Source organism: Bufo bufo, chromosome 3, assembly GCF_905171765.1.
Source record: "Bufo bufo chromosome 3, aBufBuf1.1, whole genome shotgun sequence".
NCBI lineage: Eukaryota > Metazoa > Chordata > Amphibia > Anura > Bufonidae > Bufo > Bufo bufo.
The window spans coordinates 480,626,368-480,642,668 of record NC_053391.1 but is presented as its reverse complement, the minus strand read 5'-3'; the positions used below and the strand labels follow the sequence as shown (position 1 = coordinate 480,642,668).

Here is a 16,301-nt window from a genome sequence, read left to right as displayed (position 1 = left end):
AGGATCCCTCACAGCAGCCACACGGGGCCACACACTGGCACTATAGTGGGAGAGAGAAAAGTGCCCGCATAGGAAATACCCTCTAATTCATGTGGCTGCAGAACACCCCATTCTAGATCACATTCCCTGTGTATAGATCATACACACATGACGAATAAGAGGTACTGTCATTCCCTATGTATAGATCACCTACCTAGTGATCATACACACATTAAGAATAAGAGGTACTGCTTAATACTCCGATACTCATCAGCCCTCCCTGCTCGATTTATCATCATGTCTATACGCTGCTGGCATTCGAGTGTAAGCTCTTGTGGGCAGGACTCGATGTAGTCTTTTCTGTTATGTTTGGACACATTTTCAAGCTGCTTGCGCCAGTGTCTTCCTTTCTGTGCAGCTTTATAGCAGCAGATGACACAGCCCTTAGTTGTGTCCGGAGATGGTCTATTATTCTAGATTACATGGGTATAGCCTGGCAGTGGCGTTTTAGCTTACTAGTTGTAGCATGTGTTTTAATAGAACCAGTGCATCTGATACATACACAAGAGGCAGATGTTTCAGAACTGTATATATTAGTCAACCTTTATTTCTCCCCCTCATCTGAAGAATATTTGCTGCTAAGATCAGAAAGACAATTGCCTTATGCAGTTTCAACACAATTTATTATAGGTCTGTATGCATTACTCTCAAACAAAAAAAAAAAACAAAAAAAAAAAAAAACAGGGCACAGAAATGATGAAACCACTTTAAATAAGGAAAAAAAAAATATGAACAATTTCTGCTCACAATTTTACATATTTATAATTAAGAACCATCCTTTATAAATAGTGCTCCTCTGTAGCAAGTAATAGCATAATTTAATTACAAAGGGATAAATATTGCGGGGGGCTATGTACAGGGAAGAGATGCAGGCCGCACGACCTGTAGTCGCCACCGTCCTTCATACAGGAAAGCAACGAATGGAACTTGGAAAAGCACGAACACCATCACACATGACATAAAGTGACATTCACGAGCCTGTGTCCGAGAGCCTGAAGAACTGAGTGAAGACTTTGGCACGGAGTTTTATTATTTCCCAGCCTAGTTGCATGGAAATATACAATCAGGTTTCCTTTAGAAAAATAAAAAAAGGACACAATACAAAGAGCACAATACAAAAGGAAATAAAATAGAATAAAATCAACTCTTCCTTCACCTTACATCAATGGAGGAGTCAAGATAAAGTCCAGCACTTGTCCTGCAGCTGGATATCTGTACAACCGTTAATAAACGTCCTGTCCCCTCTGAATGGAGGGTTTGCTATATACATAAAAGAGGGGCTGCAGAGTAGAATCACTTGCTCTTTGGGGTAAATATTGGGGGGAATAAATAGATTCTGTTAGCTTCTCTCTTCATGCTTGGTTTGCAGAACTGTGCAGCGTTTCATCCCAACTGTGCGTCTTCTCTACAAAAGTCCACACACAGCAGATAGGGAGACCCTACATCGTCTCTGGTGGCCTCCAGCCAGGGCTCCTACACATACCACTCGTTGAAATTTGAGGAGAGGGGCCCCCCTGCCCCACTGGTTACACTGTGCACTCCAGATACGACTGCTGTGGCTGGGGACAAGTTGGTACTTTGTGTCTCAGTGTTGGGGGACACCAAACCTGGGGGGGTGGAGGATTCATAGCCGGAGCTGGCGGCAGGTGAGGACTCGGACCCTTGGGGAGAAGATTCGTGCACCTGTGAAGAAAAGGAAAAGGAAAAGCTGTAGGTGACATGTGGTTTTATCTGGAGGGAGCAGCCCCAGTTGGATTCCTTCATCTCCATACACGTATTCTGGAAGATGTAGGCCTTACCTTCATGTGCTTCCGTAAGGAGCTGGGGTGAGTATACGACTTGTCGCACATCTTGCACAGATATGGTTTGTCGGAGGTGTGGACATGCATGTGTTTCTTTCTGTCGCTGCTGTTAGCAAATCTCCTGTCGCAGCCTTCAAATTCACATTGGAACGGCTTCTCTCCTGAAGAAGAAAAAATAAATAAAAACGTTATAGATTCGTTTTAATATTTCTCGGACTTTATTAATTTTATTTTTCAAGAAGAAAATCCTTCTTCACAAATCATTTCCTCTGGCAGTGGGGGAGAGACCCTCCCAGCAGTTTGGAAATAGATGCTAATTGCGGATTCATTTGCAAACCGCTCAGGAGGAGATTGTTCTGCTGCGGTTCCCAGGTGGGGTAAACAAGCAGCTTGCAAACGGGTAGAGACATTCAAATGCATCCATTGGATTTTCACAGCCTCCCCCCTTCCCCCAGTCACTGCATATCCAAATGTTATGCTGTTTGGAGCAATTTAGAGGTGTGATCGCTCAAATATCCTCCATTTGGAGGGAATCCACTTAACATTAAATTCCATTAGCACTTAAATGGTTTTTAAACGACATCTGCTCAGATAGGAGTTTAATTCCGACTTTCAGAGGAAAGAAATGCCCTTCTTCCTAAACCTTGCTAAACCTCGTCTAGCACCTACCACCAATCTTCACACATCTGGTGAATATCTCCTATCGCAAATATTTACAAACACTAAAACCATCCACCAGTATTAATTATCATCGTTAGTGTTATATAATAATTATAATAATAATAATAATAATAATAAAGACATGTTTAGGCATGACTTATAAAAATATTCGTATCCTTTTCCAGATGTGATATTAAAAAGAGAGATAATTATAACAAACAAAAAAAAACACAAATAATAAAAAGTAATCCTATATTGTACGATTTTACACTGTTCTGCCCCTATTATACTATGGGATTAATTCACGTGTAAGTTTTATACACAGCCATAAACATATCAAGGATCGATGGACATTACTGCAGCCATCCAGCCCCAGCATCATGGAGTCATCAGCTCTAGTGCACCTACAGATCTATGAGTGCACCTACCTGTATGAGTTCTTTTGTGGATTTTTAGGTTCTCGGAGCGGGCAAAGACCTTGCCACATCCAGGGAAGGGGCACGGGAAGGGCTTCTCCCCTGTGTGCACTCTGATGTGGTTGACCAGTTTGTATTTGGCTTTGAACGGCTTCCCCTCCCTGGTGCATTCCTCCCAGAAGCAGATATGGTTGCTCTGCTCGGGTCCCCCCACATGCTCCACTGACACATGGGTGACCAGCTCATGCATGGTGCTAAAAGTCTTATTGCAGCTTTTCTTGGGGTTGCTGAGCTGCTCGGGGTCTACCCACTTGCAGATAAGCTCCTGCTTGATGCACTGCTGCCTCATGTACCTGAAGAAAGCCCCAGGGTGGTGGTGGTGATGATGGTGGTGGTGGGCTGCCATGTTCATTCCCATGTTCATCGGGCCGTACTGGTTGTGGAGCTGGGCAGCGGTGTAGGGGTCTCCTCGGGGGCTGGACACCTGTCGGTACTGCTCTGTTCTGCCGAACACCTCGCCGGGCAGCCCCAGCCTCATCTGTCCGCCAAGTGCGTTTTGGGAGGCTGCAGCGTGCTGTTCATGGATGCCGGGGAAAAGCAGGTGACCCTGCGGGTGCTCTCCATGCGGTAGCTGGTGGTGATGGGGGTGGTGATGAAGGCTACCTGCTGGGGGGCCAAACAAGCTATGCTGCCCCCCTCCTGCAGCTGTAGCCCCTTCTGCAAAGCCTCGTCCTCGGAATAAGAAGTCCCGGGGACTGTTAAACGCTGCGCCCGTGTAGGCTGCGTGTGGAGCAAGGGCGGATGCGGGGTAGCCAGCCTGAGAGGTGAAAGCCGAGCTCTGCCCCGGGGGGGACAAATCATGGGGTCCGCTGCCTCCTGCGCCCCCGGACCCAGATACCCCTCCACCGCCGCCGCCGCCGCTTCCCCCGGAGCCCCCGCCGGGGTTGAGCTTGAATGCGCCCATGTGCGCCGGCTCCACAAAGCTGTTCTGCGCCAGACTCAACTCCCGCTCCTGCATCTCCGCAGCCGCAGCCGCCGCCGCCGCTACCGCAGCGTGATGGTGGTGATGATGGTGGTGGTGCCGCGCGAACGTGCCCACTCCCAGGGCCGGGAACTGAGGGCCGGCGTCCAGCAGCATGGCTCTTATTAGAAGGGTGTCCTGTGATCTAATGGAGCAGAGAAGTAGCACAAGTAGAAGAGCAATAATAGAGGGGAGCCTCCCTGGATCCTGGTGTAGTCACTACACCTCCCGCATCAGAAGAGTCCTCCTCCAGAATGTGATCATCCCCTGCATCCAGCTCTCCCTCCTCCTCCGCTCTCTGCGCCGCTCAGTTGGGGAACTTGGCTCAGATTGCCCCCAGATGAAGGCTCGGGCGGCAGATGCTCCTCTTTCTCGTCTTCTTTCTTTAAGTTGCAGCTCTGGGTGGAGGGAGGAGGGGGAGTGAGGGGAGGAGGAAGCTCGGTAAGGGGGAGGTGGAGGAGAGCAGAGCAGTGCGCTGAGCGTGGCGGCGGCACATGACGCGGTGCTCCGAGCCCGGCTCCTTCCCGGAGCTGTAGTTGGCGCTGCTCGTCCGGTCAGTGGACGTGGTCAGCGCTCGAGGTTTTGTTTTCAGTGCATTTCCCCGTCGCCCTTATCACAAGCCCACCTCTCTCTGACTGGCCTGCCGTGAACGCCCCCTTTAACAGCTGCCTGGCTGGGCTCTGTCAGCCTGCCCATTGGCTGCACAGACTTAGACATGCTTGGAGCACTTCCCAGTTCTCCTGCCAATCAGGTATACAGCTCGCCCCTGGCAGGCGCGCCCACCCCGGGAGCCCCATACCGGGATCTGTTGGGGAGACGCTTTCTTGCCCCCCTCTGGTAGCTGACTTGTGGTCCTGTTATGGCGTCGCCTTGTAAAATCCCAAATCCATAGCAGAGTCTCCATCATCCAGGGTCATATCAGTGTGCTAATACTGGCTGGTCTTCGTGTGTTCATGTTGTCACTGTCTGGCAGCACTATTATAAGCATAGCCGACCAGCCCCATGTCCTTTTATTACAGTCTGGGCTAGAACCTATAGATTCCATATACACCAGAACACACAGCCGACACTTACCTGCTCATAGGTACAATTACTGCTATTATATTATGTATCCACCAAATGTGACAGAGAGACCCACTTCTATCTATCAACATGGATGCGTGTTACTTGTGTATTGTATTTATCTCTATCTACTGTATCTATCTATCTATCTATCTATCTATCTATCTCTCTATCTACAATATCTATCTACAGTATCTATCTATCTACCATCGATCGATGTATTTATTGTATCAAAATATAATTAAATCTGAACATACATATTTCATCTATACTTGGAATCTATCTAGATATTACATGTATATGGTTTGTCTTATTCATCGATCTAATTGATGGTATTTATTGTATGAATGTATAAAATGTATCTACCTATAAACATACATATCTATTTATACTTGGTATCTAATGAGTTAATATCTATCTATTCGAAGGTAGGTATCTTTTATATATTAAAATAATAAATAACTATGAACAAATTTTACCTATCTACTATTGGTAACTGTCTGCATATCTATCTATTCATATAATATGTATCTGTCTATCTATTTATCTACGGTATTTATCTATATACAGTATCTACCTATCTACAGTATCTATCTACAGTATTTATCTATCTAAATATCTATCTCATATCTATCTGTTTATCTATCTACAGTATCTATCTATGTATATCATATCTATCTATCTATCTATCTATCTATCTATCTATCTATCTATCTATCTATCTATCTATCAATTCATCTACAGTTGCTTGGCGATGAGGATGCCTGGGGGTGTATGTAAATGTGCACCACTGCATTGGCATGTTTGGTGGTGGTGATGAATCATTTGTAGAGATCCCAGGAGGGGAACAAGTCGCACCCCAGGTCTCAGTGTACAGGGGCAAAATGAGGACTGGCAGCTCTGTTTTCAAATTAGGTTTTTGATAGCTGCCTTTAATCTTCTCTATACCCAAATAAATATCTGGATGACTGTAAATGATGGACCCCACCTACCCCAATTTATGCGAAGAAGGGGTCAAGTCTAGACACCCACAAAATGACTGTATTGGGCAGTCACGCCTGCTGTAGGAGACAATATACACTGGGGTTTTAAGTACACATTGCTCAGTACACCAGGGCACAATAATAGGCTTGTCTTGCTAATTACTGTTTGTTTTCAGAGCATGAGGCACAAAACCCATTTCCAAGTCTGTCTATGAATGCCAGCTAGGAACAGGGCAGCCGGGAGCGGTATTTCTTCCTCGGGCAGTGCCAGGCGCTTTTCACGCCATCTATGCCCAAACCCGCTCAGTCCTTTGTGCACCTCCCAAAGGTCAATTGTGAAATCCACCAGAGTCTGACCAGACCATGCATCATTTACCCGTACAGATATCATCTCATAGGTGCTGGCTAATCATAGCTATAGGTGCTGAGCGTATAGGTGCTGAACTGATCATAACTATAGGTTCTGGCTGATCATAGCTATAGGTGCTGGCTAATCATAGCTATAGGTGCTGAACTGATCATAACTATAGGTTCTGGCTGATCATAGCTATAGCTGCTGGCTGATCATAACTATAGGTGCTGGAGTGATTATAACTATAGGTGCTGGTTGATCATAACTATAGGTGCTGGAGTGATTATAACTATAGGTGCTGGCTGATCATAGCTATAGGTGCTGAGCTTATATGTGCTGGCTGATCATAACTATAGGTGCTGAGCTTATAGGTGCTGGCTGATCATAGCTATAGGTGCTGAGCCTATAGATGCTGGCTGATCATAGCTATAGGTGCTGAGCTTATAGGTGCGGGCTGATCATAACTATAGGTGCTGGCTGATCATAACTATAGGTGCTGGGAGGATAATGGCTATATGTGCTGGGTATGGGATTGTATAGCCCTGTGGCATGGAAATTCCTTGCCATGCTCAGTGCTTACCTTTCAGATTTTCTTCCTTTGCTGCCAGTTTCCCACATCGCCCGCTATATGGTGCAGTGTGTGCAGCTTCAGGAGGCTAGAGAGATAAAGTTTGGGGAGAATTCCTAAATTGCACAGAGACCCCGCAGGCTGCTGGCATTCTGCTTTTCTGTGAGGGCTGCAGTGTTACTCTCTCTGCAGGAAACACAGGACTGATCCAAGTTCAAAGTCACTTCTGCCGTCCCTCTAAAGAAGTGCTTTATTTCTCCTCAAACCACAAAACCCCCTTTCCCCCATGTCACAGGGTGAAAAGGGAAGAAAACAGCGGCTGCGATCATTTGTACAGCAAATGCCAGGGACGTAAGCTATTCTGTGTAGAGAGCCGAGCGGTCACTTCACAGGATTGAGTTTTCCCCAAGTTTTTAATAGGAGATCTGCAGATCGAGATCGCGATCGGGTCTAATAAATGGGTAAAGATTGTGCCGTTTTTCTGTCACCATTGCAATATCTGCTAGTAGTGATTAACTCACCTCTGCTGTGTGTGTACTTCTAATTTCTGCCTATCCTAAATGTGCAGCAAAGTATTATTACTTATTATTATTATTAGTAGTAGTAGTATAGGAGTAGTAGTAGTAGGCACACTGTTGCTATATAAAGCAGCCACATGTGTGTGTTGGATATTAATTGAAATTGACTTTTTAATGTAGGTTATATTCACTGTTAAATGAATAAAATAATTGTGAAATATTGTATTATATAACAACCAGTTTCTGGATGATCTACTAGGAAATGAATGTATTATAAAAAAAAAACACATTTTGGCCATATGGAATACATTGTGTTGTAGACTGGAGATGAAAGGAAGAGCAGGCCGCAGCAGTGTCTGTGGCAGGGGCTCAGCATGCCAGCATGGCCATCCGCAGCATATTGGGTTACATGGTGCCTTTGATTGTGCTGACCTTAGGGCGCCCCTCTGACCGCCGGGAGACCACATATGATGAGCCGTAGCCCCGCAGTACAGGACCTCACCAGGCTGGAAATGAAAAGAGGAACTCGTGAAAGTCTCCGCCAAAACTGTAATGTTTTAAGAGACTGTTTTTAAAGGGCAGAAGGCAGCCCAGGCTGGCACTGCTGCCACAGTCATGGATCTGCAGGAAAGGGGAGCAGGGCCACCCAAATGCTGCTGATGTCTTTTATGTCACTTATTAAATTGTCGCATTATAACCCCCCCCCCTCCTACTTTATTATGATTGTTGCCATCATTAAAATACTTTTCCTCTTCCTCCACAAGGACACCATGTTCACATATGAGCCTGGGCAGCGTTTTCTAGGTGGCTCGGGTGGCTGGCACATGCACTGCTGGGTCCAAGACCAGGGAGGGACAATTTATTCTGTCATTCAGGAATGACAGGACATATGTCGCCCATATTGCTGCTCCACGTAAACCCGTCAACTTGTCAGTGCCTGCTACATCTTTACAAGAGGATGACTCTGGTGATAAGAAATAATACTGCCACAGGACGTAATAATACTGCACATTGTGTCAGGCGGTACTGGAATAGCGTTTTTGTTGTTGTGCTCGGTCTACCGTGATTTTAGGATTTGATTAGTGTTTTCACTGGATGCTCTATGTTGTTGATGTGCAATGCGTTTTCTGTCAGGAGGATTTATTGTTGTAATGGATTGTATCACATTAGGCTCCCGTTTACGTTAATTACACAGATTGATACCTCTAGTGACCTATTGATACAGGGTAGTAGGGTATTTAGGCCCCTGTGCCATCAAGGGATGGCAGCTTCTCATGCATACATGGAGGGGATATAGGGACACCAGGAATTGTTTCTGGGTAGTTATTGATAAAATATAGAATGATGAGAGACAGTGTATATCTGCCAATAGAAGTTACTTCTGCCCTTACAACAAATGTGCTGCCACGCCTGCAAGTTGTTTTCATGCAATTTTTAAAGCCAAAATAAAAAATGGATCATAGAGGAAGAGAAAGTGAAGGACAGGTACTACTTCCTTTTTCTTTTTAATCTATCCTTGGGTTTTTGTTTCAAAACTGCATAAAAATGAATCGGCATCCATATACTGATAATGACAGCTTCTGGCTTACCCCAGGTCAATATACTTCACATCTCCAGATTCCCCACCTCCCCACATTATAGTCTCTGGAACCTTGAACGATGGTTTACTGTGTGTATCCCAACCAGAATCCCCAAAATATAGATATTAATAATAATATACACAACATAAGACATTAAAATTGCAAGTTGACATTGTATTGTAGAAATATTGTATCAAGGGTCTGACACTAGATTATACAGAGTAAAAAAGACTAAATGACGTTTTATCCCCCTATAAACAGAAGCTGATCACATTTATTGGAACAAAGACAAATAAATCGATGACAGACCCCCGACATGCTGAGTTTAACGAGAGGTGTACAAGAAGGCGTGAGCCAGACCCGGCGCTCAACCCCATTCAATCATTTAGTTTTACAAGTTTTCCATTACAAATGAAGCTGTTAAATTTTCAGTAATTAAATAAAGAGCAATGAGAAAGACAGTAAAGAAAAATGCTGTGCGGGAAGAATGGAATACCTAAAGCTGTACTAAAAAATATATGTAACAGTGAGAAGAATAAATAGCACTATATATATATATATATATATATATATATATATATATATATATATATACATACACACTCTTTCTATAGATACTATAAAATATCTGGTGTGAAGGAGGTCATATTGGGCTTCATTAGCTTATAGAAGCTAATAAATTCAACAATAATTAATAGACTGTTTTTACCTAACATTTCTGTGTCATCCACAAACGGTGTTGAATATTTACACTTTCTTATTTTATTACCTACAACTGTGTCGGAAAACCCTACAGTACTAGCGCAGAAATGCCCACCAACCACCGATATGTGCATATTCATCTATGGGGCAATTGTCTGCTAAACAGCAGATTTCTTTTACCTGTACACAATGTGAAGCTACTACTGTCTGTCATCTGCTGATATTTAGGCTCCTTTCATTGCCATATCTGCATTATTAGGAAAGATCGTGTGTATGGTTACAGATCTACGGATGACTCGAAATACCTCTCTGATTTTACTCTTTTTCTAGAAAGATCTCGCTCTCACCATAACTGTAAAGTACACCTGTTATATCAGAAGATAGTGTAAAGATAATCTCATCACCTCGTATGACCCCCCCCCCCCTCCAAGCATGGAAAAAGCAGTAAAAAATGTGCAAAATATAATATTAGTAGTCTAAAGACAGGTAGATAATATACAGACAGCTATCTAACTAGACCATAGGCAGAAACATAGATAAAATGATTGATAGAGATAATACTAAAGATAGATAGATAGAGAAACGTAGTGGTGGGTGTGCTAGGCATAACAAATACAGGTGTCTTCTCTACATTTACTTTCTTGGTATAAATCTGTGTGAGGTGCCCTTGTTGGACGGTGGAGAGATCAGAGGTTGGCATTGCCAGCCTGTGGTGTCCAGTAAATAACTTTGGGGTAGACATTAGGGCAGATGACCCGTGCTCCACGCCGTACTACTCCTGGCTCGGCTCCAGACTCAGGGTTCAGGAAAACTTTGTTCAAGTGGAAGTTTGAGAAGTGGAATGCAGGCTGAGAGCATGGGGGCGGATCCCTGCTGAGCGGCGGCCTGACAGCCAGCCAATCACACGACCGGGCCTCCTGCCAATCCTGGCAACCCGTCCAATCCTGGCTGTGCCATTGCTAAACTATATGCCCCCACTGTGCGCCTCCAATGCTGCGCTTTCTGCCAATCGCTGGAGGACAGAGTAGGGAAAGGAATAGGCAGAGTTGGGAGCCAGACAAAAGAAGTTAAAGAACGCTTAATCTACCCATGTTTTTGAAGGATGGTAGAGGGGGAAAAATAACACCAGTGAGTGTGGATGGACGTGATTGTGTAGTGATGGAGCCCCCTTTGAGCAAGAGGAGTCAGACTCTGAGGTTAGCGGATTTGGCAGCGGCTCAAGCCCATCCTCATCAGACTATGACAGGCTTCCCGGGGTTGGGGAGTCATCAAGCTCACTCCCACCCTGCCCACATCCACCCTGGGGAGTTGGGGAGTGACCCTGGAGTTGCCCTGACTCCATTCGGACCCGAGCACATGGCCCAAGCTAGTGCTCTGAAACTTAGTCCCTCACAGCATATGCCAGCTCATCCTGAAGCCCAGACAGCAGCTGCGTTTGGTTCGCCGGCTACAGTCACTTACCCCGTGGCTCATTCCCACACTGGCTACACTAGCAGCAGGGACTTTATCCTCAGGAGGGAGCTGTCCACTTCTGCCATGTTAGGCGAGCAGCACCCGGCCACCAACTCCCCCCATCATCACCACCACCACCACCCGCATAGCATGTTCATTTCCTCCACTGGTACCTATGGACACTCTGAAGGGGCAAGCCACCATCTCTTCTCTGGCATTCACGAACAGGCAACCCCAGGAGTCCACCACCCTCTCAATGGTCAGATGCGACTTGGCTTGGCCGGAGAACTTTACGGAAGACCTGAGCCCTTCAGACCCGAGCACTATGCTGCCTCCTCCATCCATAGCTACAACTCTATGAACTTAAATGTCAACCTAGCTGCTGCTGCAGCCGCCCACCCAGCCGCTGCAGGGGCGTTCTTGAGGTACATGAGGCAGCCCATCAAACAAGAGCTCATCTGCAAGTGGATCGATCAAGACCAGACCTCCAAAAAAACATGCTCGAAAACTTTCAGCACCATGCATGAGCTGGTGAACCATGTCACGGTGGAGCACGTCGGGGGACCCGAGCAGAGCAGTCACGTCTGTTTCTGGGAGGAATGTCCTAGGGAAGGGAAGCCATTCAAAGCCAAATACAAACTGGTCAACCACATCAGAGTGCACACAGGGGAGAAGCCCTTCCCGTGCCCTTTCCCTGGATGTGGCAAGGTCTTTGCCCGCTCCGAGAACTTGAAAATCCACAAAAGAACTCATACAGGTGGGTGCATCACTCTTTCCTTCCTTTCTTGTAGTTCTGCACGCGTCCTCAGCCATGTGACTGCACAGAACTAAGTGGTTGCAGCAGTCTGTGCTCACCATCAGTGCTAGCTGCTCCACACCAGTATTTAGTATCTGCACTACTACAGATCTGGTGTGGAGGGTCACAGTGAGGAGGCAAACAAAAGCACCCGAGGGCAACTGCTACTGAAATACCTGTACTGGCCACTGACAATCAAAGGCACTAACCCACACTTAACTGGCCACTGACAATCAATGGCACTAACCCACACTTAACTGGCCACTGACAATCAAAGGCACTAACCCACACTTAGATTAAGTACACATTTCCTGGCAGATTGGCACCCACCACGTGCTCCTGCAGCACTAATGTGTGCCGGAGTAAAAGGAGTTAAATCCCCTTGGCTCCCACATCTTTTTTTTTTTTTATGCCAAAACAAGAACAAACTTTCCAGGATGACGTGGAGCTTGTAGACACAATAGTCAATAACTACACATTGTAAACCAATACAGGAGGGAACCCAAGTGCCCCATGTTAATGAGTGCACGAGATCAATGAGAGCTTCAGGTCATCACCTCTTGCACAACTGATGGTCAACAGCTGCAACTCATGCACTGTCCACTCCGAGGGCTCTGCAACTAAAAGACACTTCACACCTTCCATTTCCACACAGGAGATTAGAGATCCCCTATAGTCATCGTCTACTATTACCACTCACTGCTCTGCACCCCTGGGCTGAGGCCCAACTTCCATCAATCGTTCAGTCAAACTGCATTTTAGGTCTCTTTTTTTTATACATTCAGTGTAGATGTGTAGGTTTGTATAGAACCAGCCCATTTTGACTACATAGCAAACATGACTTCCGTTGAAAAGTAGGACTTAAGAAATCCAAACAGTGAGGCCTTGCCAAAATACAAAATGGAGGTAGCAGTAATTCTCACTCCCCTTCCCCCCACACACACAGTCCTTTCAACACTGCACGAATAGTAATAAACTCTTCAAGATAGTGGTAGTGATATAATGGGGGGCACAAAACATTACTGAGACTATTTTTTTTTTTTTACTGAGACTATTTTTTTTTTTTTACTGAGACTTTTTTTTTTTAATGCTGTGATTTTTCCAATTGGACTTATGTAAAGGAAATGACAGACTGTAATGCATTTTTAACAGGCTTCTTCTCGCTGTAGAATTTTCTGTGGCAAACGAAAAGATATCAGTAGTCCTGCCTTATTTTATATTATTGAGCATAACCTGAGAGATGACAATGTATGGGTGAAATCAGAGTGATGATATATTACGTGGGTAATACAGCAGGAGGTGCCTGAGTCCTGTAGCTGGAGACACATGAAAGGATCAGAGTCCTGGGAACTTTTCTGAAAGATATTAGATTTTTAAGGGCGCTTCTGGTGAGCACAATGTAGTGAGGGGGAGTTAGATACAAATGTCTGCTTGATGTTAGGATTATAGTTTACAGGATAGATGATAGATGGATAGATAGATAAGGAGTTTTTTTTTTTTTTTTATAGATTGGGGAAGACAAAATGAAATTACTAAAAGAAATTAGGAATCAACATTTATTATTGCTAACATGATGATGTGAAAATAAATAAATAAAAATAAATAAATAAATATATAATCTTCATGAGTCTTGACTATATGTAAGTACCAGTCACATATATCATTCACATATCGTAATCAATTAAATAAACTGAGAACATGGTCAGCTAGCCTTGCCTGATCTGAATTCATGAGTATTAAAGTGTATGACCGGCCACGGGATTACGTGTAGCAAAACAGATTTAATAAAAATGGTAAAGGCATCTAAGGATCCTCTCTCCTTATATCGCAAGTGGCTGGTGTATTCCTTAAAGGGAGGGTTTTGTATTTTAGATATTTGGGGGTGCAGTGTTGATATGATGCTGGTGCAGTCCATAAAGCTGTGACTTGTGGTGCAATACAAAAAGGAGGGGGTGGTCATGCAAAGATGGATCTGGGACTTCTGAAGATGTTTTTTATTATTAGGTGTGATGCTGAGAGCTGTCTCAGAGATTGCAGTTTTGGTATGCAATAGTATACCTTATGAGTAGCTGGTACCAGAGATTGTAATGAGAGCTGGACAGGTACATACATTTCAGAAGGGCACTACATATGGGTGAACAATAGGGGCTCGGTTTTGATGATCTGTCAGTGTTGATCTGTGAGTGGAGTCCTAAGGACTGACGATGGCAGAAGTTTCGGGAGATAATTGATGTCTTCTGGCTAGGTTTCAGCGGCTGAGGCAGAGGAAATTGCCAGGACTGTATATGCGTGAGTGGGATCACCGAGGATATATTAGTGGTAAAGGTGATGACATATTAATGGCAGACATGAAGATCTGCTAGCCGCAGAAATGATGTGGTGATACTGGCCAAACTGGGACTGAAGCTGCGGATTATTGGTGGCATATGATCTATACACTTACAGTATGCTTGCTACATAGGCTCATTGTGAAGTGCCGGAGTACTGAAAAGCCGGACCATCAGAAGGTGTCTAGCACTGACTCTGAGCATTTTATTTAGTAAAGTGCTATCCCTAGCAGGAGAAGCCTAGCTGACTGATGTGGTTGTGGTGTGCAGAAGATGGCACAGCGGGCGGTGTGCCAGTGATTGACATGAGAATGGTGGCATGGTAAGGAATGTAGCAGGACAGATCAGTAGTATTTTAGCCCTGTCACTAGGGGGTCTGATGGAAGACGTGATGGTAAGTGACGTGTAGGGGGCAGCCACGGCTCACCATTCCCTGCCTGCTGGGGTACAGTCCGTCTAGGCCAGGCTGTGTAGGTATGCTTTCTGGAGGAATAATGCAGCACTTCTACCTCTCTGCCCCTGTCACACCCAGACATAAGATAATCCACTGCATGGGCTTTACTCATTACATGTAGGGTGGCTATGAGGCATGATATTGCAGTCCAAATTACATGCCAGTCTATTAGGCCTGTCATTGGCAATGAGATGGTATAGGGATTCCAAGGGGCGGCAGATAACCCACCCGCAGGCTGCTCTTCACCAGTATGGGAAGCTATTAGAGATGTCTTACAGCAGGCAGATACAGGTCTCTCTAGGACTTCTGTAGGCACACGTCTGGTTCTAATACATCCATCTATCTGCTCACTCTTATTGTTTCACTTTCTATAGGGGAAAAACCATTTAAGTGCGAATTTGATGGTTGCGACAGGAAGTTTGCCAACAGCAGTGACAGGAAGAAGCACTCTCACGTGCACACCAGCGACAAGCCCTACTACTGTAAAGTCCGAGGCTGCGACAAGTCCTACACGCACCCCAGCTCCCTGAGAAAGCACATGAAGATCCACTGCAAGTCCCCCCCAGGGTCCCCCTCCCTGGGCTACTCTGCTGTAGCTACTCCAATCGACGAGGCCCTGTCCCCTACTCAGGACCAAGTCAGGGGGCGCACTGCCAACCTATCCCCTCAGGTCACCAACCTCAATGAGTGGTACGTCTGTCAAGCCAGCGGGGCCCCTAATAACTTGCACACCCCTTCCAGTAATGCAGAATCCACCGATTCTGAAGAGGAAGACCCTTACAGGAACTCGGAGAGGACTATTCGGTAGGAAGGTCACCCGAGTGCTGCCTATTCCAGTCCTGACAGATGGACCACTGCTTTTCGCCATCTCCCAATATTTATTTGCTAGAAGACCATAAGGTCCTCATTCACTTGAAAGCTTGGTGAGTTTAACAACAAAGTGGCATCCTCAACAAACTGGATGTGCTTCTGGGATAAATGCCCGGCGATGCCAGGAAGGATAAACAGTTTCTCGCTCACTGCCAATGCAATGCAGGCTGGATTTCTGTACTGCCTCATGTGCCTCTCACCAGTACTCACACTGGAGGCTTCTGTCTGATCAGGCTCACAATGGCGCCTCCATGGTAGGCCAGCACTTGCTGAACTGGAACGTGCTATGTACTAAGGCTGGAAGCATGGTTGAGCTGCCCCTTTACAGGTCCATTGCCCGATAAACAGATGTCAGAGGTAGATCCCTCTCCTTTTACAAACAACGACCTGTGAGAACCTGTTTTCTATTCTGACTTGAAAGAGATATTTTTTTTTTCCAATTTGTAAGTTATTTATTATTGTAAAAAGGTACCAATGGCAGCTTCTTGTGTTGACGAAGTGAATCTGATCTGGTGTGCATTTAATGTAGTAATCAACATCAGATTTAAAACCCCTAAACCTAATATAGTGCTACTGTGCTTCCCAAATCATAATGGGAAGAAAAGGAAAGAAGAGAAAGCGTTACTTCATCTTATTTCATGAGGCTCCGAACAGTCTTTATAATTACAAACTGTAATGGAAATGAGAGGAACTAATTAC

The 16,301-nt window shown here is 45.2% G+C and overlaps 2 protein-coding genes across 7 annotated transcripts; one reads left to right on the top strand and one right to left on the bottom strand.

The window, feature by feature from the left end:
• Positions 1–1,512: 1,512 nt before the first annotated feature.
• On the bottom strand, positions 1,513–4,055 carry ZIC2 (Zic family member 2). 6 transcript variants are annotated; one of them, XM_040421992.1, is made up of 4 exons: positions 3,854–4,055; positions 2,930–3,781; positions 1,839–2,002; positions 1,513–1,722 (listed from the first exon to the last, which is right to left on the bottom strand). In XM_040421992.1, exons 1-4 carry the CDS (start codon positions 4,053–4,055, stop codon positions 1,513–1,515), a joined length of 1,428 nt encoding a protein of 475 aa, XP_040277926.1. The 6 variants fall into 6 exon arrangements, with proteins under 6 accessions (XP_040277926.1, XP_040277924.1, XP_040277925.1 ...); XM_040421990.1 differs by having other exon boundaries at positions 2,930–3,793; positions 3,857–4,055; XM_040421991.1 differs by having other exon boundaries at positions 2,930–3,790; positions 3,857–4,055.
• A 6,737-nt stretch (positions 4,056–10,792) lies between these two features.
• Positions 10,793–15,540, top strand: ZIC5 (Zic family member 5). The gene is made up of 2 exons (XM_040421988.1): positions 10,793–11,912; positions 15,107–15,540. The coding sequence occupies exons 1-2, from the start codon at positions 10,793–10,795 to the stop codon at positions 15,538–15,540; spliced, it is 1,554 nt and encodes a 517-aa protein (XP_040277922.1).
• Positions 15,541–16,301: the final 761 nt, after the last annotated feature.